Consider the following 26,967-nt stretch of genomic DNA (forward strand, 5'->3'; position numbering starts at 1 on the left):
ATGGTTGGCTGAATTCCTTTTGCAGGTATCCAAACACCAAACTTTTTGGTGAAACCGCGTTTTAAAAAGTAAACCCACGTTTGAGGGTTTCAAACGCAGTACCAAACAGGTACTTAAAAATACACTAAAAAGGTGTAAACCAATCTACTCTATTTCAAACTGAGGATAATTAATTGTATATAAAAAACTAAGTGGAGTAAAAAGCATAGAATTTGATCTTACAAAAGATGTAGTAATATGGTAAATGTCGCATAGGAAACAAAAGCTGGAGTAATAATTAACATTTTTGTGATGCCAAACTAATGAATTATTATTATTGTACATTCCTGGTTTTGTAGTAAACTTTGGTATTTAACCTTTTTATTATAGTGCCTGGAACAAAATTAGCCACAATTAATCTAAAGTTCTTAAACTTATGCAGTCTGTCATATGAAAAGAATGGACTTAGATTGGATGTCACTGCAGCTACCAATTTCATAAACATTGAATTGATTTTTCATAAATATTTACAACATGATTCATGATAAAAGAGCTCAAGTCTAATTACCACTGTTATTTCGATCATTAACATTATCCGTGTCTCTCCTGTGTGCATTCCATTTTGAGGATAAGATGAAAATTATAATGTAACATTTTCATCAGATTTGAAGACTGACTGAGAACCTCAAATGGTGGCCTATGTATCACCTCCTTCATTGTTAAGGGGCATGAGTCTGTTATCCAGAAGTATGTGAATGCAGTTTCTGGATTCTCCGTGCATGGAAAGTCGGAAAATATTGAATGTAAGAAGGGAGAGCGTAAAACGTAAGCTATCCGATTAATATCGATTAGAGTTAAAAGTGATTAAAAGCAATGCTATCTATATTTTGCAGGTAAGATTCAGTAACACAAGCATGTTTTATCGTAAAATGAGACCATCTGCTTCCAATATCTGAACTTTCTGCAATCCAATGATAGTCGACCTAAATGACTATTCCACGTAGAATGTGTGGGTTTATAATGATGAAGTTATAATTGGAAGTCACCTATTATATGAAGACTTGGAAGGCACAAAAAAGTTGTTCCAACGTAGCTTTCACTTTCACAATAAACATAATCCGGTGCCATCACAGATTCTTCTATTATTATGCTTGCCGAATTGTATGCAATTTACCAAGGGTTGATATTGGCTAAGAATTCTGGTATTGATGACTTTCTTTGCTACTATGATTCTCTCATTTGCATCAACCTCATCACATCATGAAGTTCCACATCTATGATGCGTAAATTCAAAACATAAAGGAATTGATTCTTCAAAGCAATGCCACTATTTGGCACACGTTTAGAGAAGGAAACCAATGTGCAGAAGAATTTTTAGGAAAACTTGGAGCTTCCTCAAATAATAACCTGTTAATCCATGCTACTCCTCCGGAAGAATTGATCAATCTTCTTAGGAACAATGTTTTAGGAACTTTCTTTCTTAGAGATTAGTTCGGCTTCTTTTCTGGCTTTTGTTTTGTTTTGTTCGTTGATTAGCTTTGTAACCCAAAAAAAATAATGTTGCAGAAAAAACATAAATTTAAAAATGTAACAAAAAAATTACATAAATTTAATATGTAACAACCTTAACAACCACAATTATGTATTATTATAATTTATAGTGCTTTTTTTTTTTTTCAAAATAAAATTGTGGATGATCCTCTATCCCTAAGCTGCAATTAGGCCATTGTGTCTGAGCAATGCATCTGGTGTTGGTTCTCTCCCACGGAATTGCACAAACACCTGCATAAAAAAAAACCACATTGCATTATATATAATATTACATGTTCAACACTTCAACTTGGTAAAATTACTAGTTATCCAACATAAATATCTGATAGATTTTGAACTATATATTCATCAACAAACAACTGCATAAAACAAATGAAGTACAAATGAAATAAGTTTTGCCGAGTAATTGTATCATCTCAATTCTCACCTCGAGTGGTGGCTTGCCACCTCCAAGAGCAAGAATGGTTTCCCTGAACTTGTGTCCCGTTTCTATAACAGCCTGTGTAAATGTAAATATATAATTATAATAATGATTTCAATTCTCATTCATTCAACGACTAAAATGATGACAATATGAGATTAGCTATGCTGTATATTTTACGAAAAATTGAGGATTTTGAAGATTAAAAACAGACATGTCCCTGAAGAGAAAAGCAAAATCCTTATCAACAGTTTTTCTTAATCAAATACAGTACCTTGTTATTATCCAAACCTGCATCCTCAAATGCAGAGAAAGCATCTGCAGACAGCACTTCAGCCCACTGCATAACACACAAATTCACCATAAGACTATATGCCATGAGAGACTTTCAATATATGAAACAAAATGTCCATAATTATCAAAGCAATACAAAATATACCTTGTAGCTATAGTATCCAGCTGCATATCCACCTAACAAATGCAAAATCCAGAAAAATGAAATAAAATGAGTTTCATCATAGATAATAATTGCATACTCTAATTGTCGGTTTTTAAGGAAAATATCGTTCTTATATATTGGTCGTTTCCATAAACTATTTTCTGTCAATTATACCCTGTCTTTATCAATTATTTTACACTTACATTAATGAGTGAATGAAAAGTAAGGTTATATTTGAAATATGCTTATTAAGCAAAGTTATTTTTTGGTTTGTGCTAAACAACTTTAAAAAACATGTATAATGGAACAGAGGGCGTAATCAACAAAGAGGTATAGGAGGCAGAGCAAACCTGCAAATATATGACTGAAGCTGCAAAGGAACCTGTCTTCAGGCAATGGAGGAATCACTTGAGTTTTCTCGGAAACCCTGCGATCAACATCATAGATGGATTCTTGTCCCCCAGGAACATATTTTGTATGAAGTTCCAGATCGACAGTTGCAAATTTTATCTGCAACCAATATAGATTACAATGAAAGTCATTTATTTGAAACATATATGTAACACAACACAAGAAAGAAAGGTTTGAATCATCATTTGACACTAGAAACACTTGACTTAATATTTAAAAGAATCAATAGCATCTAAAATCAGTTTGTTCTATCATTCAAAAACAGACATAATAGAAAAAAGGGTGTGAAGACAAACAAGATTAAAAAAAATGCAAATCCACTGTTTTAAAGCAAAAGAAAATGGTGTAAAAAATGTAGAAGATTGGAAAACCCAAAAGTACCAATACTGATGCAGAAAGCTTAGATTACTAAAAAGCCACAAGAAAAAAGAGTAGTTATGAGATTACGAATTCCGGAACATGTAAAAAACGTATATATTTCTGTTTTGAAGGCACACAAAAAACCATAAGATGCTATTCATAAATTCATGAGCCAAGAGTAAAATATCCAAGTTTTCAATTAAAATAAAAATATAGAAAAGGTCCAGTTAACCAATTCATTCATACTGACCTGTCGAAGACTTTGAGTGCCAGCACGAAAAGTTCTGGCGGCAACAAGCTTCTGATATACCTCTTCTGGGAGAGTCTCCCCAGTTTCAAAATGTTTTGCAATGCCCATTAAAGTCTTTCTAAATCAACAAAAAAAAAAAATGATATTCATGTTAAGAAATATGTTATTTTACAAAAGGAAGGATCAAAATAACATCCATCCATTCAAGACAGACATAAACTTTATATGGATTTATATTGTTACTTACTTATGGTAGCACCAGTTTTCCATAAACTGAGAAGGTAATTCAACAGCATCCCACTCTATTCCCCTAATACCAGCAACTAGACCCTCATCTTCCCTAGTAAGCATGTGCTGAAGCGCGTGGCCAAATTCATGGAAGACAGTCTCAACCTGAGAAAAAGGAGAAGACAAAAAAGATAGTTTGTTAAACATTTTGAATTTTTAATGATTAGTAAGGAAACAACTTAGTAACTGCAGCTCAGTCTCAGTCAACACAACAAATATGAAAGAGTGGTTTAGCAGGAAGAAACACAGGTGAACTTACAAAGTATATAAATTTGTCTGTTCCATCCAAGTCCAACATGGATTTTCAAGAATGAAATCCAATCTAAAGCTACAGTCTTTCTTAAAATATAAAACAAGTGATAAAACAAGCTACAGTCTTGATTAAACTTATTAATTTAATAAAGTTTTTTATTGCACTGTTATCAAGATACATTATAGAATTTTAAACTGTTATTAATCTTGATATGTACCATTCAGGTTTAAATCTTTAACATAGGAACTCAGAATCTTTGCAAGAAATATTTCATATCAAATAGTTAGAATATAACAAAGCATCTTATAATATCACACCTTCATCAGGTGATTAAGCTTGATGGTTAAGCTTTGATAATTTTGCTTATGTATTGAGTGGTTAAGCTTCATCTTTGATTTGGTTCTTGATGGTTAAGCTTCCGTTGCTTTTTCCTTTTGGTGGTTAAGCATTTATCAAGTTATTAGCAATTATATTACACCATCATATTCAAAGTCCTTATTCTTCCTGTTTATCTAAACCTCATAATTTCAACATAAATTATGCCATAAAATACAGCTAATTGTAAATATAGCAAGACTAAGAGATCATCCATGCATTTAGACCAAAAATTTAAGTTCAGCACCTTTTTTTTTAAAAGAAAAAAAATTGGGGAAGTGGAAAATTATTATTAATTAAAGTGACACTAATGGGAAACATATTTAAGTTATCTTTCACATGGTCGAATATATGTAATCATGCGAAGACCAGATAATGCTAGAAGCAACTAGTGCTCCCATTAGCAGAGCCCAGACAACTTTTTTTCTTACACAAAAATAATTATAGCTTAAAAAGTTAAAATAGATAAATAAATAGAGTAAAATATGGGTTACCTCACGGAATGTCATTAAACTTGGCTTGCTTCCAACTGGAGGTGTTTGATTGCACACCATGTGGGCCACAGGCAACCTTGATGAGTTACCATCAGGCGACAGTACACGACTACGAGCAACAACTTCATCCATCCATGCACCTTGCCTTTTTTCAGAAGGACGACTGTAGGGATCAAAATAAAAATAGGCAACTGGACTGCCTGAGGAATCTTTGACACAAAAGAACTTGACATCATTATTCCAAACCTGAATAACAATAATCATTTGTCAGACAGTTCAAAATATATGCTCTGCAATGCAAGAACCACAGATGAACAAAAGGGAGTCTGATTACCGGAGCTAGACCGTCAGCTGACTCAATTTCAATGCCAAAAAGTGTTTTTGCAAGGTCAAAGAGTCCATCCATAACATTTGGCAGAGAAAAAAATGGGCGCAGTTCTTCCTATGAGACAAAATAGCAGATGCATGAGCTTTCCAAGGCAGATTAAAAGTTACAAATGAAAGACCAAAACACTGTTAAAGGTAATAAAATCTTGTATTGGCTAGTAAATTAGTCAGTGGAGCAAACGGGATGAGAAAACCATATACTATAACTGGGGGGGGGATGAACTTTCATATGTGTTTGACATGAATAAAAGTACAGTGAACAAAATTATGGATCTTTCCCTTTAACTAAGATGGATATCCCATTAGTTAAATAAATTTGGAGAAAAAGGAAAGTCCAGTGCCAAAAATATTCATATACAGGAACAAAATAATGGAGATCAAAGAATGAGATCCTTTATCATATGCAATTACAAATATGAAATTGAAAACAATTATATATGAAGAGAAGCCTTGACATAACAGTTTTTCAAAACAGACCTTCGAGGTGTATAAAATATTGAGCGTGCAAATTATTCTATACATGAACAATGTATTAAATATTAAATTATGTGGAATAGAAATTAATCCTTCCAGATATGCTTAATTTATTTCTCATCTTAACTAACAAACAATGTCAAATCTAAAACCTTACGTTCTTAAAGTGTTTTTTCAACGTGAATTTTCAAGTGAGTGAGTGTGAGAGCAACCTCATTAATGTCATATTTTGATTCACGAAGCCTCTCACTCCAAAAGCTAACGTCCCAATGTGTCAAATCATCAGCTTCTAATGCACCCTGGTCTTTAGAAAATTTCTTAAGGTCTTCCATATCTGCAAGGAAGAAAGATAAGATGGAATGTCTAAGTTATTGCCTCATTAGAGGAAGATGGACCAGTGTGTATGTACACAAAAAAATAAAAAATAGAAAATCACACAAGACAAAACTATATAAGATATACGTCAGATTTATTAGATGTTGGAAATTTGGAATCATACAAAAAAAGACATTTATTTTTGCTATTTTGGAATAGTAAATGACAATAAGGAGTTAAATCTCTCTCTCTCTCTCTCTATATATATATATGTATACACACACACACAAAATGCACTTTCCCCATACATGTAACTAATTGAAAAAACTGTGTACCATTTAAATCATGAAGCAAACACTGAAATTGACACATCTTATACATTACCTTGTACTGCAGCATCCCAGGAAGCTTTACGAAGCTTCTCTAGAAGTTCTTCTGCTTTATCAACAGTTGCCATCTTGGTTGCCATGCTAACCTGAAAGATAATGCATGAGTAACCTGCATAGAATTATGTTCTTAATGATGAAAGGGTCATACCTCTGCATAGTTATTGTAGTTGAGAAGCTTGGCCTTTTCCAACCTCAGCTTCAAAATTTGCTCGATCAGTTTAGTATTATCCAAATCACCACTCGATGCTCGAGTTAAATATGCACGGTAGACTTCCTCACGCAAAGAACGGTTGCGAGCATGTTGCATGACTGCAATATAACTTGGAGCATCCAATGTGATTACCCATGGCCCATTCTCAGCGGTGGCATTTTCATGCCCCTGCATTTTTTCCATCAAGTAATCAGAACTCAAAGATAACTGATTGTTACAACTTGAGAATAATAACATAACATGACATACCTTGGATACTGCGCTTTGTGCAGCCAACCCAAGAGCAGTAGCAGGTAATCCTTCAATCTCCTTCTTATCTGTAATGAGCTTTTCAAACTTTTTGGTTGCGTCCAGAACGTTCTCCCCAAATTTTTCTGATAACCTTTCCAGCTCCTATGGATTAAATCATGACAGTATTACACACACATAACTATAAGAAAGCATCATCACTTGAATTTTAGTTAGATATGATGTACAGTCACTTTGCTTCAGAATTTGAGCACATTGGTAAGTGTGGAATCATTAAACCAAAATCTTGTCACTACATTTGGTTTAACTAGGATTTTGCATTCGAAGAAAAATTCCTCGCTGACATATACTGCCAATGAAATTGGAATTTCAGGCTGTGTTGCATGTGGTTCCTTTGGGATTTTTTAAAATCTCTATTTCAACAGAATTCGACCAAATTACCAGTTCATGTTGCTTGTCCAATTTATTTGTAAGCAACATTTAAAAATTCAAAATATGTAAAATTACAAACTCATGGTCTCAATTTCACCCTAGCCTGAGAACATGATATGCTCAGTTGCTTCCATAAATAGATATAGGATATAGCCAAAGTCTAGTACATAATCACCCTAAATGGTGAGAAAATGGGAATTAAATAGCTCACATATTAATAGCCACATACCCCATTTGTTTTCAGTTGTAAAAATAGCGCACCTGTTCAATTTTGTTAAACTGTTCTCTTTTATCATCTTCAAGAGAAACACCATTAAGAACTGCCTCCTTTATTTGGTCTGCAAAGGTACAGTATACATACAATTGTTACAGTTACAATGGAAAATGACAAGCCACAGACGATGAATTACTCTAAGAACAAGTGGAAGGTAAGTGAAAGAACACTGTTATTGGGCCATGAGTTTATGTAAAGTTGCACCTATATTACCAGTTAAATATCAACAAGTGGAACACACAAAACATTTCTGACAATGAAGCGGAAATTTAATAAAAGAGTGGAACTGTTGATACAGGAGAAATAACATGCAAAAACCAAAAGAATACTATATCACGAGAACAGCATAAACAGTAAGACATTTTGTAACTTACTTTCAACAATTCGTTTGCGAGCATCACTAAGTGTCTTCCAATCAGGAGAGTCTTGAATCGCTTTGAACGCATTATAGAGAGGCTTGCTTTGACCTAGTCTAAGCTGAAATTTAACTTTTTCTGCCTGCAAACAAAATTACACCAATCACAATTCATGCGAGAAATACATGGATGACCACCCATGAAAATATTTTAAACAAGGGAGCAAAACAACATAATAATGTGTTACAATTACGGCTCAGATAGTCATCATATGCTAAAATTGAGGCCAATAAACCAAATCATTAGTGTTGTTTACAGCTTGCAAAAAGTAACAGTTTGTTCAAATTCCGCTACAACATTACTTGTACTAAATTGTGTATCATGAAACAATAGTGGTTTGTTAAAATCCTGCTACACTACAACGATATAACATCCCTATTTGATAACATGCAATTCACATAAGTATTGCCCTACAACCCAAAGCACAACCAATCATTATATTAATACAAAAAATATAACACTCCCATCAACAAAGCAAGGCCGAGAAATGCACAATTACACATAACAACAACTCCAAAACAAAAACCAAAAGTACCTGCACATCCTCAATTGCTGAACGGAGCTCAGAATTATCCTTAACAGCTTTGAGATGATTAACCATCCCCCAAACAACAGCCAACCTATCCACAATCTTCTCCAAAGGTTCTACCAACTTAGGCCACGAAGGTTCCACACTCCGTTCAAGCTCCTCCAAATCACGTTCCTACAAAACACAACCAATCAACACCCCATTAGTCAAAACACAAAATCAATCAACACCAATCAAGCTAAATACAAAACCAATCAAGACCCATTAATCAAAACACAAAATCAATCAACACCTATGCAACACTTGACACTTTTGATTGAATGCATGTCCAGTGTCCGACACACGACACTAACACGAAAAACACGAAACACTGGTGATTTCTGTCAATTATGTCATTTTCTTAAACAAATACTGGTGTCGACATGTCAGTGTTAGTGTTAGTGCTTCACAGATCAAGACCCACTAATCAAAACACAAAATCAAGCAATACCCACAAACCAAAACACAAAACCAATCAAAACCCATTAATCAAAACCCAATAAACGATCCAAAAGTTTTAACCTTCGTACCAATTTCTCAAGAAGAGCACGAATTCCCGGTCTCACATGCTTCGCTTCAACAACATCAAAAGGAGGAAAAACAAACTCCTTCAGAAGAGGATTAGCTTCAACATCAAGAGCAGAAGCAGCCATGGAAGAAGCCGAACAAGTAAACGAAGGTGAAGTAGACTTGTGAAGTGAATCAATGCAAAAGGAAAAGGAAGAAGACCAAAGGGGACAAGGAAGGGATTTATGAGAATGTTTAGGGTTGAAAAAGGAACAAGAAGTGCGTTTAAGAAGAGGGTGAATACGAGAACGAGAAGAGCGAGAGAGTGAGAATGTGAGTGTGAGGCGTGTTGCCATGAGCATGTTTGATATAAGAAGGAGTCCAATAAGTGCTTCGTGTCTCATTTTTTGAAATGTGTTGTTCTATCTCTATAATAAGCTCTTTTTTGGGAATCACTTGTTAAATACATTGTTACCCAAGATTATTTTATAAGGTAAATTTTAGGTTCAGTTTGGTAAAAAAATAGTGGACATAGTATGATAAGTTAGTTTACAACACATGAGTTTATAGATAATAACTTATAAAATAGTTGATAGCTTATGACTGATCGATTTCGAGAAAAAGTGATAAACTATAAGCTACTTGAATTAGCTTATAAGAAAAATGTTGTAAATTATAAATTAGTAAAAGTAAATTATAAGCTTGTGAGAAAATGATTGTTACCAAACAAGTCTATTTTAGTCATAAGTTTATAAGCTATAAGATCAAAATTGTGTCTCGCCAAACAGTGCCTTAATTCATATAGATGGTTGGTATAATAACTTTTTATGACTAATTCATCATAATCGGTAGATAATTAATAACATTTTACTTTAACGATAACTACTCGATGATTGTAACTTGTTGATAGTGTAAAAAAATCTAATTTGTGCAATCTGGCTTGTCCGATCCGTTTTAAGGTTGCATTTTGGACTGCTTTAGTTGCATTTGCATATTGCTATGTTGAATATTTTAAATTCTGTTTAGTTACAAAGTATATTCAAAAGAAAAATCATCATTTAATGTGTTGGCTTGGGATTTCACATTGTTATTGAAACAATATTTACAAACTATATAAGTAAACCACCTTCTTCAAAAAAAAAAAACAACAAATGTAATGTTGTAGTATGTTATCAATGTCTTTTGACATCAAGGAACTAACTGTTTGGATTAGTTTATAAAAGTTTCTTTACTGACATAACACTTGCGAGACTGTTTGGAAGAGTTTATGGAAACAGCTTATGCCATATTCATAAGCTGTTTTCAGCTTATTTTATAAGCTCTTCATGATAGCATGTGAAAATAGTTTATATCAAAACAAAACAGTTTCACTTTATTTTATTTTTTGTTATTCAAGTAGCTTGCTTATACACAAGCACTTATATGATAATCATTTATGCTATAACTGAACAAGTAAGTTGCTTATCCAAACAGGGCCCAAATGAAATTTGAAAACATTGATATGAGCACTTAAAAGCTTGTGAGTTGCAATTCACATTTAACAGATTATAAATAGATGTAGCTATACATTGCAAGAAGATATCTGATCAAGTTTTTCTAGTTTCAGACATAAGAAAGCTCCAGCCTAATGCTTTTCATCTGCTATATATAATCCTCCTCTTCCATTAATCAGAAAAACTGATCACAATGGACTGCTTGACCATAATCTTTACCACCACTGCCACATAGCAAACATAATACGTCAGAGAATAATCCAGTGGAAGAATTTGATCTTAGACTCAGAAGTTTCAAAAGCTTTTTGGTAATGGAAATGAAAAACAGATTCAAAATCAGATCGATGATCAAAATTTTCAGAACTTCCACGAAAGGTTAACAGATTACTAGTATCATGTTCTCTTTGTATTATTCTCTTCATTATATTGATGTTTACAAAACACAGATAGTACAACACAATTGAGGAATTAGTATGCATTATTCATCAACATAATAGATTAACAACGGTGTTAAAAAAGACAAGATGTCATTGGCATAAATGTATACCTGATGGAAACTTTCATTTTTCTTATTTGTTGTACTTCATGCTTGATTTTTCAAAACCAATGGTTGGAAATTGTTTTGCAAACTCCTCAACATCATGACGAAGTTTGGAGATCTCTGACTGCACGTAGGAGGATGACTGCAATGTTTCTACGAAGTCCTTTAATTTTGTTCCTAATTATGAAAGTTCATTGGTCACAACATGTTAGTTTCCTTAAGCACCAAGAAACCACATACAGCTAATAACAGCAGTGTCTAGACTAGATATAACAAACACAAAACAAGGGTATAAAAAATTTATGAACCTTTGCTCTCTGCCTTGATCTTCAAAGCCAAATTCACGGATGCATCAAAATACTCTGCTACCTTAACGAAATCCTCCTCAACAAATCCCCTTGAAGTAAGAGCAGGAGTTCCTGAAATCCACAAGAGTTATCAAGATCAAGTAGTTGAACAAGGAAAAATCAAAATGTAAGATATGATTATATGAAGAGAACATACCCATCCTGATACCACCAGGAACCATAGCAGACACATCTCCTGGAACAGTGTTTTTATTAGCTGCAATATGTACTGCTTCCAACACCTTCTCAACTCTGGAGCCATCAATACCCTGAACAAAGATTTTTGAAACAGCACTTTTTATGGATCTGGCATAATATATTTGTTAACAAAATTCTCTCAAACTAAATAATATTGATAATTAGTTATTTCACGTTGGCTTTATGACTAACTAATAAACAAATATTTAGAACTGAATGTTATTATTGTATAAATCAGTAGGCTTCACCATGCTTATATGAAAAGTCAAAGAAGTTTTCAGGTTACCTTGTTCTTAAGATTCACCAAAACTAGATGATTCTCAGTCCCACCAGAAACAAGCTCATAGCCTTTCTCACTCAAAGCCTGCAACATATTTAATGTTATTTAATACAAAATGAGTAATCAATCTCTGGTCAAACAAGGAGACCAGCCCTTATGTTGTGTTGACTAACATTGTTCTCGTATCTAATGTACCTGTGCAAATTTTGCGCAATTGCTGAGAACCTGCTCTTGGTATGCTTTATACTCTGGAGTTGTAGCCTGAATCCACAAAAGGAAAAACAAAAGATATTATCACACACTCTCAGTCGGTATCACTGGTATCACTCAAAAACATGGCCACTCTTCAAATAAATCCCTCTGAAAAACCTCTTGTCAAGCTAAAAATATAAAATGAAGAAAGATGAATTCATATCCATTTTAGTGTCTGCTGCAATAATCAATATAAAAACCTCAATATCAAGAAATAACGTAGACAGCGGCGCAATTAAAACAAAAGTAAAATGACGGTCATCATCATTTTTTCAATTTATTTACCTGTTTCAATGCAACGGCTAAACCAGTGATGGTATGGTTGTGAGGACCACCTTGCAGTCCAGGGAAGACAGCTTGATTGATTTTATCCTCATAGTCATAGAACACCTTCAAATAAGTAAGAAGAATTAGTATCTCTTTTTGGAAAATGTCATGAACTTACATAACTATTTCTACGGAATAGAACAACTTGATAAAATAATGTAAACAAGACATGCATCAGAATACAGCAATGCATAAAAAATGAATTTTGTTCAGGCCTTCAGGGCTGTACCTCTTTTCCTTGTTTGTTGACTTCTTTTAATCCCTTCCGGAAAAAGATCATAGCTCCACGTGGTCCACGAAGTGACTTGTGAGTTGTGGTAGTCACTACATCTGCATAATCAAAAGGTGAAGGGATAACACCAGCTGCAACCAGTCCACTGATATGTGCCATATCTGCTAACATCACAGCTTTTTGTTTATCGCACACCTGTTGTAAGTTGCAATATGTTTCATGAGTTCAACTTAGGGTGTTTCAGATAACCGCTCAAATTAAAAACAACAGATTATAAGAAGGATCAATTTATATTTAGAAAATCACGGTAGCCCTTGTGAATGTGTTACCTTGCGAATGCGTGCATAATCATACAGACGTGCATAGGCACTAGCACCGGCAACAATTAGTTTTGGCCTGAAGAGGGTAGCAGATTTCTCTAGCTGCATTTTAAAGTTGTTTAATTAAATAAAAGCATTGAGTATGATGAAGCTAATTGTGTTCAGAAACCTAACTTAGAAATGAGCATTATTTCCAAAAGAAACTGCAAACAAACCTGGTCATAATCAATGTATCCTGTGCTTTCATCCAATCTATATGGCATTGTCTCAAAAAATATAGAGACTGCAGATATCTTTTTGGTGTCGGTCTGCATAGTGAAGATAATAACTAATAATTTTTAATTTCAAAAGAAAGTACAAATCAATCAAGACAGAATTCATGACTATATAAATGCATAAAAATTCAATATTTCATTAAAGTACTGTGAGCTATTAGCAAAAGATATTCTCAGAAACAAGTCAAGAATTCATGACCATAAGCCAATCCATACGTTGATTGTAGATTTCACTATAACAGGAAATGAAAGATGATAGTTGATAATACCTGGTAACCATGAGAAAGATGTCCTCCATGAGGGAGATCAAGTGCCATGATTCTGTCATGAGGTTTCAACAATGCAGTGTAAACATGAAAATTTGAAGGTGAACCAGACAAAGGCTGCACGTTCACTGCAAATCAGGGGTAACAAAGATGAGAAAACTTCCATTCTAACATATTAAAACATCTATTCACTTTCAGAAAAGCTCATGAGATATTATTTCAAATTTTAACAAGCAAAGCGGCCAAGTGCAGATTTCAAACCTTAGCGTGCTCTTTGCTGATTTTAGTTTCTTGAAAAAGTAATATCATAAAAGAGCTCAAGTTTAGCCCAAACAAGCGATATTAATCTTGTATACGCATTGCTAAGAACTAACCAACAAAGAAACTATTGTCTTGTGTTCTTACCTCCCCATTTAGCTGGATCCAACCGAAATGCTTCCAAGGCACGCTTTTGGCATAGTGTTTCTGCCATGTCAATATACCTGAAATAAGAAAGATGTGCAGTCTTTGAATTGGATCCAATTTGGTACTTAAAAGGTAAAATCCAAAATGATTACTCTACTCAGTAGCTTCCTGAAATTATTCAAGACAAGAACACACAACAAGTTATAAACTGACATACTCATTTCCTCCGTAATATCTTGCTCCGGGATAACCTTCACTGTATTTGTTTGTCATGATAGAGCCAACAGCTTGCATAACAGATAAAGAAGTGAAGTTTTCTGATGGAATCAGTTCCAGCCCCTTCACCAAAATAATAAAACAACCAAGTTCTCTTTAAGATAGAATGCAAAATTTTAAAAAAAATCCTTAAGATGAGAAATTTAGTATAGTACATCATGCTTCTTCACAACACAACTATACCAAATATTTTAACACACAATCAAACAGTTGGAGAATTCTTTTGTAGCTCAATATTGTTATAACAACAAACCCGGTTCTAAAGAAAACAGATAAGCAAACACACACAAGATGCAAAAGATTGATGACGGGGTTTGACCAATAGTGTCTACGTCTCTGATAGCAGAGTGACTGTTTTAATTTTTCTATTATGCAATGCTTAAGATTAAAAATACAAATCTGTTATTTAATAGTATGGTCCAGATTACAAGATTATCTCTAAACCATACTGTGGGAGGCAAGCTAAACTCGAGCCTCTACCCACTTACTTATCAGTGAATATGAGCCATATTCAACAAATATTACATGTTTTACAAGCAAAGATACAAGAAAATAACACAGTAAGATAATAAAACTAAAAATCTTATATACCTTCCATTGTCTAGCTTTCTCAAGCTCAATAATATCAGCAATTTCAGGGTCAATTTCCTCAAGTGAAGAATTCAATTGCTTTGGCCACTGCAAAAGTAATAACATATTTCAAATCTAATCAAAAACCTTCACAATCATAACAATCAAATCCAAAAGTCTCTTTTCTAACATGAAACATATTAATATCCGGTGCATCTTTTGGATTAATGGTAAGTTTGGCATAACCATAATATGTCCCAGTTTGAAGTTTCAACAAAATCATGTGTTACCGCGATTTTGTCAAACTCACCGTGATTCCAAACATGTACGTAGTCATTGATATATTATCATAAATTATAAAATAATCAACATACCGAAACACGTGAATTCTCTTTATCATACACAGCTTCATCAGGCAAAGATGACTACATTTAAAAAAGAGATATGTTATTAATGGAAATAGTGAGAATATATATATGTGTGTGCGTGCGCGCGCGCGCATGTACGTATGAATTTGATTGAATATTGAAAAGAAGAGTGATGAAAAGTGAAGAAGCTACTAACCTTGTAGTAAACAGAAGAAGCACTGAAGAGAGGACGTGAAGATTTGTTGATGGAAGAAGAAAGCCTACGAAGAGCCATTGCCATTGCCATCTCAGAGATGAGATAGATAGATGGATAGCACACTTTGTGTGATTCTTGAATTATACTTTTGCTCCTTTTTATTTTGTTCAATAAAATCTATGATTTGGTGGATGGTGATGATCCACTTCAATAAATAATAATAACTTTTGTTCTTTTTATGAAATAATAAAAAATATTGGAGTCAATAAAATAATAATTTAGGTAAAACAAGGGATATAATATAAATGTTACAATATTGTCGTATACATGTGTTCATTATATTATTTGAGAAGTATATATATGACGATAATTATATATAATTGATTTTTGTCAAAAAAAAAATATATATATATATATATATATATATATATATATATATATATATATATATATATAGAATTGCATTGTGATTTGTGAGACAAGAATTATATAATCTATGGAAAGAACATGCTTTTTTTTCCGTGTAAAACAGGTATCCTTTCGAGTGCAACTGCGAAGACTAATCAATTAAGTCTTGTAACGATGTTGCATGCCTAAATTTGGATTCGAAGTCAGAACCTTGATTAAGCTATAAGAGATTCGTGTCATCTCATCTAAGCTAAGCGCTCTTGAGTCGAAAGAACACCGCTACTAAACTCACATAGATTAAGTGTTAAGGAGTAGAGAATTACAGGTTTAAACTCGTGCTCCAATATATCAAATATCTTTGCAGTTATCATATGATTTGTTCTTACAAAAATTACTCTTTAATTAATCTAAATTTTATTTGTTAATAACTCTTTTATTCTCATATAACAAATCTTCATGAGAGACATTAGCAGAGCTTGAATCTGAAACTTCAAAATTTACAAAATATTTTTACATTTACATTTAATTTGAGGCGAGTCATTAATTTCCACCATAATCTAAAACAAGGAAGAGTTTATATTTCAAAGTTCAACATTTACAAAAATATTGTTACATTTATATTTGATTATACTTACATTTATCTAAAGATATTAGCGGGGATCGAATCCGAAACTTCATAATCAAAAGTCTATTTTTTTATCACTAGACAAACTCTTGAAGTTTTTCTCATTTTAAAATGGATAAAATAATACTTTAAGTAACAAAAAAGTTAATAATAATATTTTATTTTTATTTATTTATCTTATTTATTTATTATTTGTGCATGACATTTGAGATCGATATATATGTTGGGAAGTAAAGCAGACCAGAAATGCCCTATCCGCGACAGCCATTTCATGGCCACAAAATGAACTTTGAGCATATGTGATTAGTTGATAAGGTAAATCAAAATGATTGTGACACACATGTTGCCACCAAAGCTTTGTATCATTTCTTCTACTTCCACTAGTGTTGTGTTCAAAGTATAATAATGTTAGTGTAATCAATAGTACACTTTTGTGGTGTGTTAGTCTTAAACTCTAGTTCACTAAGTTTGAAGAACTAATTTTCAATTAAGTAAAGATTTAGGATTAAAAATTTTCAAAATCCATTGAATTATTTAATTTCTTGTGTGTTTATACACCTATACGGTATATTAATTTCATAGTCAGCTTAAAAGATTGAAATTTTGGGGGTGAATCTATTAAAAAGTTTAATACCCTAAATTAGGAGGATGGATCCTAAATAAAAAAAATAGATGATATGTGTAATAAAATGAACATGCTTCTTTTAGTTCTTGAGAGAGAATCATCAGGGCTGCTCACCTTATAGTGCATACAAAGCATGAATTTCACAATAATTTTGATCTAGATTTTCATATAGCAGTCGATCATATTCAGAGCTAGAGAAGATGTTTGATGTTTTGAATTTGTAAACTTCATTATAAGATTTGTGTGACAAACTATAACAATTTAGCTCATACATTGTAATATTATTTTTTTTTGGTACAGCTCTTCTTTTTCTTTTAATATAGATGAAAACGACAATAATAGTCATTGACAGATAATTTTGACATTTTATTAATTGAGTTAGGACTTATGAACTATAATATTGCGCCTTTCATTGTTAAGGTAAGACAGTAGTTTTTCTTTTTCTAAAAAACATTTACATTCGACAACATTAAGAGTCAAATAACTTAATATAATCTCTAGTTCACTCAATTGCATATACAATACGTACACACACTCACAAAGCTAACTCGATAATAGGGGTAAAGGAAATAATAAAAGTGGATTTCAATTTGAATTGATTGTAGACGGTTTCTTTTTCCACCCTATCAGTTTTCTTTTTCCACCCTATAAGTTTCAAAAACACGTTGAAATATTTCAGATTTTAGAATTCAAATAGGACGCGCGAGAAACTAATATGGTGGAAAAAGTAATGGCCTTGATTGTATGTTTCAACATGTGACAACACTTGTTATTGGGCTCAGACAACTCATGGACTAATACAGCCCAAATACACTTCTGACTCAACAATATATAAAGAATGTTGCTCTTCACCTAACAATTTTCCCTCACGCCCTGCAGCGTTGCCTAAATTACCCCTGCGCAAGTTAAGCCACGCAACATGTTTTAACTTGCGTACGTTGTATTTTGTGCGCCACTTAAGTAGCGCAGCGTGAGTTAACTCACGCAGCAGTTACTTAAGTCGTTTATAGTGACAAAGTTCCTCATTTTTCCAACTTCTCCAAACACAAAATTTTCCCTTCCAAGTGCGATTTTCACCATTCTTGCGCCATTCAAAGCCAATTTCTCCCACAATATCAAGTAAGTGATGATTACCCTACTTCATTGCATTTAACTTGTAGAAATTTTAGTTTTTTTGAAGAAATATAACATTTTTAGGTTTTTATAAATTTTGGTTTTATGTTAGTTTTGATGATTGTTAGTGATGAATTAACTTAGGAATTGTTGTTTAGAAGTTGTTTAGAGTACAATGTGGTAGTTTAGGGTTTACATATTGTTAGATTACCTAGTTGTTTGAAAATTGCACACTATGTGTTTGGTAAAATGTCTCTATGGTAATTATTTTGTTTTTTTGGATTGTAAATTATCAAATTAGTTAGCATATGGTTTGTTAATTTTGATTATAATATGTTTGAGTGCAATGTGGTAGTTTACGGATTGAAATGATATTGTTGGAAATTTAGTGTTGTTGTTGAATTGTTGGAAATGACACAATGTGTGTCTGAAAATGTATCATTAAATTTGTGTATGTTAAATGTTGTGCAGATATGCCTCGGAGGAATACGTCTCAGAACCACCTGAGCCGCCTCAGGATAGGAGTTACAGACTTAGGGCAGGGAGGCTTGCCCCTACTGGTAGTGCACGGAGGGAGAAACAAGCAATACGCCCTCCTATGGTTGGTCGAGGGAGAGGTGGGGGAACGAGACTTGCTAGAGTTGATGCTGCAGGGGGGTCAACGTCACAGACGGCTCCATCCCAGACGGTGAACCCGAAACAGTATCAGCAGGATTATCAGGTGTATGAGCAGACGCATGATCAGGCCTGTCATTTTCAAGAGCCTCAACCTCGGTTGTATCAGTTTGATGCGTATCAGCAGCATCAGTATGAGGATCATCATGAGCAGTCTGGTATTGAGCAGGAGCAGTCTGATATTGAGGAGCCTCAACAGCAGGATGATATTGAGCAGCCTCAGCAGCATGATGGCAGGGCTCGTTTTCAGGAGGTGTCGAGGGTGGTGTACGAGGCCGGACCGGACGGATATGTAGGGGGCCTTCTGAGCTGACGCTTTTACCTCACTTCGGTGGACATGTGGCATGCATGCAGGGTCTGGGTCGATGCCTATGTAAGTATAATTTAATTATTATTTTACTTATTTAATGTTAGAATTAAAATTTTATGTTAGCATATATTTAATGTTTGATTTACTTATTATTTATTTAACGGTGTTGTTTGTTGTTTTTTGTTTTTGTATTTCAGTTTCGAAGAAAACATAAGGTGAAAGATATCTCGCACGGGAAGAAGCTGAGCCTTAAAAACTTGACATTGCCTATTCCGGGGGAACAAAACCAGTGGTTTTGGTCAGAAGTGAATATGTCCGGTCTTACTCCCCTCCTGACTAGTGGGTACGAGAACATCTCTCACGGGTTTGTTTGTGCGATGACAGAGAGATGGCATGAGGAGACCAACAGCTTCCATCTGCCGGTTGGGGAGATGACCATCACACTAGATGATGTGGCGTGTCTCCTGGGCATCTCCATCACTGGGAGGCTCATTCCCGATAGAGAGTTAACCCGTGAGGAGGGGCTAGAGATGATGTAGGCGGACCTACTGTTTACAGAGGAGGCTTCCGCTAAGGAGATGACAAGACAGGGTGATGCTCACGTCAGTTTTGGTATACTGAAGAGGCGCTACAAGAAGCTCTTGAATAGGTGTAACCAGCTGCTTGTGACTGACACACATGAGGAGCAAGACGAGCGAGCTGAAGTTAGGCTGGCCTGCATTAAGACATTTATGTTGCTCTTGCTTGGCTGGACCATTTTTTCCGAGAAGAACATCAAAAACATTAATCTTCTTTGGCTGCTTGCTCTACAAGATATGGACGAGTTGGACAGCTGGTCATGGGGTGGGATGGGACTTGCTTTCCTATTTGTTTTTCCTTCTTTTTTACTTATTGAATCGTAAATGTTTAGTTGTTTGTATAATTATTGCGGTGATATAAATATTTGTTTCTTTGTGTTTGCAGGATGGACTTTGACACACTTCTCGAACATCATTCAGAGGATTGATGATGATGCCTATGACCCTGCTGTTTCCCCGCTTGTGAGTCAATGGAAACCTCCATTGGGCTTTTCTAATCCTAGACACTACAGAGCTACCATCGATTTGTTGGATATCATTCACATGTCACCTGGAGGCCGTACGAGAGACGGCGACACATCACGCTCTTTTAGGACATATGCTGGTACTCCAGATGGATCATGGCCGGCAGCGACAGGATTGTCCGTCACTTGCCAGAGCGGGTTCTTAGGCAGTACGGGTATGTCCAGACTATTCCCAGGGCTCCTACAGCCATTGAGCTTATTGCGGTGGATGACGTGGCCTAGGCCTTCACAGAGTTTTCTCTACATGTCCTCAGCCATCAGGATAGGGGTCATCCGGTTCCGGATAACCAGTCGTGGGCACATACTAGGGGGTACATGAGATGGTTCATTAGAGTATCACATCCTATTGTGAACCCCCCTGCGGCTATTCCTGACTATGCAGTTGCTGCCCCTCCTTGTCCTGTTCCTCCTTATGAGGAGGTTATTGTTGAGCAGCAGTGGGCCAGACATCCTCAAGACCCATAACAGATCATCAACAACATCAGAGCCAAAGTGGACAGTGCAATGGGACATCCTGCTGTGTTTCATAATCCAGAGGAGGTTATGCGCTTGATGCAGGGCATACAGTCTGAGTGGAGCATGCTGGAGCAGGTGGCTCTACGGAGGAGGAGTAGGAGTCCACGGTATGGACCAATATGACTTATGTAGCTTTTATGACTTATGTAGTTTTTTTGTTTTACATTTTGTTGGATTTGGTTGTAATCCTATTACACTTGCGCTTTTTAGTGTTTTTGTGACATTATTCCGTTGTTTTATTCCGTTATTTTTCGTAATATACTTATGACTTAATGCTTGATTGAACGAATGCTTGAATGAATGATGAAAAATGTTTGCTTGAATGAATGTATGAAAGAAGGATTGCAAAAAATAGGGAAAATAGAGGTTTCTGCCTCTTCTGGTTGTATGCACAGACTGTGCGTGAGTTAACTCACGCATGTGCTAATGTCTGTGTGAGTTAACTCACGCAGTGTTTTACACTTGCGCTCTTTAAATTGCGCAACGTTAGTTAACTAGCACATACATTTACACTTGCGTGAGTTAACTAGCGCAATGGTAAATTTTGAACGGTTGCAGGGCGCGAGCAAAATGTGCGGGGTGAAGAGGAGAATTCTATATAAAAACTAGATTGAATTACTTTTAGGAGACACCTAGCAATTGCTCACAAGCACTTATTGAACAGTTTATCCGATTTCAAAAACTCTCCAGAAGGTAGTTAATTGGTGTTAGGGATATTTTGGGTAATTTAAGGTGCATGTGAGCCATTGTTACATGTCTAAAGAACAATTTCTTACTTTCTGTTATTTGCAATTTGTTCTTTAGAGATAACTTTCTTACTTTTGTGTACCTTTTAGATACCTTAATATTCTCTTTACTGCTACTATGGGGAAATACTGAGAATTGAGATCACTCATAAACATGCTTACTAGGCATACTTCATGAGTAATATTTGGTCTACTTTTGTTGGCATACCTGAAAGAGTCTACAATCTACTTGAATAGTGTTTAGTTAACATGTTTCTCATCTTCTGCTTTTGTCAGCTTCACATTGGCTTTTTATTGGAGTAGTAGTAACTTCATTACAATGCTCCATGTTGAACCTTTTCAGGATTATCTTGATATACTTCATTTGATGCATGATGATTCCTTCATTGTTATGAACAAATTCGAATCCCATGAAAAGCTATGCGATCCTAAATCAGACATTTCAAACTCACTCGTAAATTTCCCTTTAAATCTTTCGATCTTCGCACGATTACTCGTTGTGACAAGTAAAACACTAACATGAAAAAAAAATTATGATCACATCACTTTTATCCCTCCATCTCATATATACTCCAAACTCAACAACACATTCTGTAAACTTTGTGAAACTTGTACAGGTGTCTGTTTTAGTCAATATATAGCTTTGTGAAACTTGTACGTTTTATCTTCCTCTTTAATTTTAAACCTGGTTGTTGAAGTACATATACTTCATCTTGCATTGGACCATTTGAAAATGATGATTTTACATCCAATTGAAGAATTGGCTAACTCTTAGAGCTTGCAATTACTATAACAAGTCTAATTGTTTCCAATCTTGTAACCGGTGCAAAGACTTCAGCAAAATTAGTGCGCCACTTTTGAAGAAAACCTCCTATCACTAACCTCCATAACAAAATATAAGAAAAAAAAGATATAAAAAGTTCAAATGTGTTTAGTCTAAATTTTCAATAAAATGCATTTGACACTCAAGATTTTCTTTCTTATATTTTGTTACAATGGAATAACTCGATTGTTTCTGGTCTTTGACTACCAATTAATTGTTATTAGATACTGATATGGTCCATCAAACATTAAGGATTTGATTTTTTCTAAATAAATATATATACATTTTTAAAATTAAATTACAAATCTATAAATGTTTTCATTAAATTTAACATTGTACTACTTTCAAATTTATTTATATTACATGTACTTTTCTTTTCCCAAAAGTGTGAAACCATGAAATTTTCATATACTACTAATCTGAATGGGCACACTAAATAAACAAGGTCAAGGGAAATGAATTTACCCTTCACTAGGTGCATGCATGTGGGCACACACTCTTTCTGTTCATCCGTCAACTTGTACATTAAATTTTCAGCATGCTTCGTGTTTGTCTACTTTGGTCATTACCAACATCTAAATTCAAAGTATTGACAGCAATAATGTTCAATGTCTATAACCATAGTACTTTCTTTATATAACAAAAAAAAAATCATACAAAGTTGATTGTATTTAATTCAAACTGAAAGAGTACATAAATTTTAGGCTTAATTGATCTGCCGGTCCCTTAACTTATTTCTTTTATTCAATTTGGTCCTATAAATCTTAATTTTCTCAAACACGTCCCTTAACTTATTTCTTTTATTCAATTTGGTCAAATTTTGATAATTTTAATCCCTTAAAAAAAAAGACCGTTGGATTACGGAGGTGTATCACATTTTACACCAACACCTAATTTATTTACTTTCTTCTCCTTCTTCCACCATCTTCATCTTCTATCATCTTCATAAAATAAAATAAAAAAATCCAGATTCAATTCCAAATCAGACTCTTCCAATTCCAATCTACAGATTCATCATCAATTCCAATCTCCCGATCTTTCATTGAAAAAAACAGTAAACCAGAATCCAATTAAAAAAAACCAAATTCCACAACTCTTATGTTTCTCCGTATCCATTTGCACGAACTCTGCAACAATGGCAACAGACAGAGAAACGGATACGGCAACGCAACGACGATGGTGGAGATTGGAGACAACAGCCACAACGGTGAAGACGACAACCACTGTGACACACACAACGGCAACGCAGTACCTTCATAAGCTAAGAATCAATTGAATTCAATTCCATCTTCAACAAAATCAACTCAATTTCAATTTCCAACAGCAAAATTCTCTTTCATCTCTCTGAACTGGAATAGCAGCAAATTAGAGAATCCATCATTGATCTCATCTCCCTCTTCCTCAAAGAAATTGTTGTCGGTGGAGGCTTGTTGGGGTTTCTTCGATTTCATAGCTGAGAAATAAAGCCATTTCATTGTTGAGAAATAAAGCCATAAATGATTGGTTTTTAGGGTTTTTCTTTGGGGTTGTTTTGATGATGAGTTTCAAATTGGGAAAGGAGGATGTGAAATTTTGGGTTGAGAAGTTTAGGACTTGTTATCCTGTTGCACAAATTGCATTGAAGAATAGAAATAGAAAATGGAGAGTATCAATTTAAGAGCATGGTTATCTTGTTTTTTTTTTTAACACTTGTTTGATTCAATTCAATCACTATTGTTTTCGGTAATTGTTGATTTTTGTATACTCCACTGTGTATAACGAAATGATGATGATTTGATTTTTTTTGTGTTTGATTTTTTGAACATTTTTTTGACATGTTTTTTATTGTTCTGAAAATAAAATAATGGATTTTCTTCTTTTGATTTTGAGATGGTTATGGTGGAGTGATTAGAGGGTGTTGCTCATGATAGATAAAGATGACAATGATGGTGGTGTAGTTATTAAATAGTAGGTTTAATTTTTTTTCTGGGTTTTATTGGTGAAAGATGAATGGAGATGAAGATGAGGGAAGAAGAAGAAGAATAAAGTAAATAAATTAGGTGTTGGTGATACACTATAAAATCTGATAGACCTCCCTAATCCAACGGTCTCTTTTTCTATGGGATTAAAATTATCAAAATTGGATCAAATTGAAGTAAAAAAATAAGTTAAGGGACGTGTTTGAGAAAGTTAAGACTTATGAGACCAAATTGAATAAAAAAAATAAATTAAGGGACCGACAGATCAATTAAACTTAAATTTTATTAGACTTTGTACTTACATTTAAAATCATAAGAAATACGTCAATTAGACCTATAATTGTTGTTCAAATTTTAAAACACAAAATCTATGAAATTTGATCACTAGTTTAACTATGAGCCGTAAACCTTTGCTATATTCCATTCGGTGCGATATTATTTGTTTTTTTTTTTGGATGAGAATCCAGAGATGAAAGAAATCCAACGACTTGAAACAAAATAAAGAAAGAGATGACACCAAAAACAAGGAATGGGCTGAAATTTCTTTGCAAACAACACTGTCCTCTGTTTCACTACTTTGTGAAATTGAGGAACATGACAACCCCACACACATATCCAGAGAGAGTGGCAGATGCAGATTGTGGGTTTCATAATTGTGTACCAAAATCATGCCCATTCTTATTACTTGTACAAGTAGTTTTTTTAAAAGATAAATCGGTAAAGAATCTAATCGGAAACCTTGAGATAAACATATTTAAGGTTCAAGCTAACATTATTAAACATACAATCAATATCTACTATCAAAAGATAATACTCCCTTCGGTCTTTGTTATAAGAAACAATTGATTTTTTAGGTTTATTGAATAGTTAATGCATCTCGTTATAAATATAAATTAGATACATCACTTACACAATAAATCTAAAAAGTCAACTGTTTCTTATAATAAGGACCGGAGGATATATATATTTTCGTTGGAGTTTTAAGGATTTTTTAAGCATTATGTAGGAACACACTCAAAGACCTAAGACAACACTACTAGATCAATGAAAATGGGTTTTATAAAGATGATTTATATTAGAATTTCTCTATTATTTGATGAAAATGACACTCCCTTGGTTTAAAGTATAAATGTATGTTTGGTTCTTGGTTAATGCAAATTGATTTTGAATGCATTAATTTTAAAAAATATACATGAAAAATGAATAGTATGTAAATTGATTTACATTTAAACTATTTTTTTTACTGTAATTTACATTTAGACTTAAAAACCATAGATTATAACTTCAACTTAGAAAAAATTTGGACTTGAAAACTATATAATATATCAAAATCATAGACTATAGTTGAACAATAAAGTCCAAGTAAAAATTATATTTACACTTAAAAACTATAGATTATAGAGTAAATTACACTCCCCTCCTCTAAGAGAAGCTTGAATTACACTTCCCTCCTCTCTTATGTTAAAATCTACATTCTCCTCCCTTGAAAAGTAAAATTTATACTCCCCTCCCTTAAAAGATGCTTGAATTACAACCCCCTCCCTTAATAATTAAATATGCACTACACTTTAATCTATTTTAACAAAAATAAATATTTTTACGATATATACTAATTTTGAACTACTATTTAATAAAAATAAATTAATTTCTTTATAATTTAAATTTCAATGGTAATTAAATTTAAATATTTTGCTATTGATTTTATAATTAGAGTATAAAATTAACTTTTAAATAACCATGTTTTATAGTCTTTAGTAATTTTTTACATATTTTAATTTTATTTTGGGTTATTTCATATTTTATTATAGGGTTGAAAACAAAACGTTAATGAAATTGTGAATAAAAAATAGCGAAAAATACGTATTCAAATTTTTATTATATTAAAATAGATCCGCAGTACTATTGTTTCCTGAAGTGTGTTAGATTTTAATTTTTTTGCTAGATTATTAGAAATAAAAAAATATTGAGGGATTAAAGTGTAGATTTTAACATAAGAGGGGAGGAGAATGTAATTCAAGCTTCTTTTAAGGAAGAGGAGTGAAAAAAATTCTAATATATTTTAAATAAGGGGGGAGGGAAGTGTATATTTTAACATAAGAGGGGAGGGCAGTGTAATTCAAACATCTTTGAGGGTAGGGGAGTGTAATTTACTCTAGATTATAACTTCAACTTTGAAAAAATTTAGAAGGTAAAATTTCGAGAACAAATAAATATATCAAAATCAATTTTAATCTTTAAAATCGTTGTGCTTATTCCAAACGCCAAACCATGATAAGAAAGAAAAATTATGAATTACATTATAAAATTGCTCTTTATTCTTGAAAATAATAAATTAAAAGAGTTAGAAAATGAGAGAATTTTAAATATACAATTTTGCATAATTTATTGATTTTTCCTTTTCCTTTCTTAAACGTTGACTGTTTTTTTAGGGCAAAACCTTAGATAGTTATTTTGGATATGTTTTCATACCGTGTCCATGTCGGATTCATGATGCACTATTATTTATCTATTCTAACAGTAGTTGTCGAGAATCTGGGTTTTCCTATTTATTATTCCCACGGTTTTACTTTAACAATTTCATATAAATTTTCTTAATTATTTTATTCAAATTAAGAAATGAAGTTAGTGTTTGTAGAAAAACTAATTATGAGTTATTTTTTAAAAAGATCTTTTATTA

General features: G+C 33.5%; 2 protein-coding genes across 2 annotated transcripts; both read right to left on the bottom strand.

Moving 5' to 3' along the window:
• Nucleotides 1–1,567: 1,567 nt before the first annotated feature.
• LOC11405457 (probable cytosolic oligopeptidase A) lies at nt 1,568–9,465 on the bottom strand. Its single transcript, XM_003612905.4, has 17 exons — nt 9,067–9,465; nt 8,504–8,671; nt 7,927–8,050; nt 7,540–7,616; nt 6,847–6,990; nt 6,535–6,765; nt 6,382–6,472; nt 5,895–6,016; nt 5,156–5,263; nt 4,822–5,067; nt 3,659–3,804; nt 3,412–3,529; nt 2,741–2,900; nt 2,391–2,422; nt 2,226–2,291; nt 1,958–2,029; nt 1,568–1,761 (listed from the first exon to the last, which is right to left on the bottom strand). The coding sequence occupies exons 1-17, from the start codon at nt 9,445–9,447 to the stop codon at nt 1,687–1,689; spliced, it is 2,361 nt and encodes a 786-aa protein (XP_003612953.2). The 5' UTR covers nt 9,448–9,465; the 3' UTR covers nt 1,568–1,686.
• Nucleotides 9,466–10,504: 1,039 nt separating this feature from the next.
• On the bottom strand, nt 10,505–15,574 carry LOC11405458 (serine hydroxymethyltransferase, mitochondrial). Its single transcript, XM_003612906.3, has 16 exons — nt 15,390–15,574; nt 15,200–15,250; nt 14,847–14,933; nt 14,197–14,318; nt 13,980–14,056; nt 13,578–13,702; nt 13,249–13,341; nt 13,043–13,135; nt 12,711–12,908; nt 12,440–12,544; nt 12,098–12,163; nt 11,909–11,986; nt 11,582–11,693; nt 11,386–11,496; nt 11,084–11,254; nt 10,505–10,760 (listed from the first exon to the last, which is right to left on the bottom strand). The coding sequence occupies exons 1-15, from the start codon at nt 15,477–15,479 to the stop codon at nt 11,106–11,108; spliced, it is 1,557 nt and encodes a 518-aa protein (XP_003612954.1). The 5' UTR covers nt 15,480–15,574; the 3' UTR covers nt 10,505–10,760; nt 11,084–11,105.
• Nucleotides 15,575–26,967: the final 11,393 nt, after the last annotated feature.

The sequence above is a fragment of the Medicago truncatula genome, chromosome 5 (assembly GCF_003473485.1).
Source record: "Medicago truncatula cultivar Jemalong A17 chromosome 5, MtrunA17r5.0-ANR, whole genome shotgun sequence".
Classification (NCBI taxonomy): domain Eukaryota; kingdom Viridiplantae; phylum Streptophyta; class Magnoliopsida; order Fabales; family Fabaceae; genus Medicago; species Medicago truncatula.

Excerpts from the sequence above, each read along its gene's own strand:
- LOC11405457 (XM_003612905.4), bottom strand. The coding sequence starts at position 9,447 with ATGAGACACGAAGCACTTATTGGACTCCTTCTTATATCAAACATGCTC. Across the intron at positions 8,051-8,503 it reads CAGCAATTGAGGATGTGCAG|GCAGAAAAAGTTAAATTTCA; the intron begins GTACTTTTGGTT and ends TTTTGTTTGCAG. Across the intron at positions 5,264-5,894 it reads CAAAATATGACATTAATGAG|GAAGAACTGCGCCCATTTTT; the intron begins GTTGCTCTCACA and ends TTTGTCTCATAG.
- LOC11405458 (XM_003612906.3), bottom strand. The coding sequence starts at position 15,479 with ATGGCAATGGCAATGGCTCTTCGTAGGCTTTCTTCTTCCATCAACAAA. Across the intron at positions 12,164-12,439 it reads TAGCCGTTGCATTGAAACAG|GCTACAACTCCAGAGTATAA; the intron begins GTAAATAAATTG and ends TTGTGGATTCAG. Across the intron at positions 11,255-11,385 it reads GATCAAGGCAGAGAGCAAAG|GAACAAAATTAAAGGACTTC; the intron begins GTTCATAAATTT and ends TTTCATAATTAG.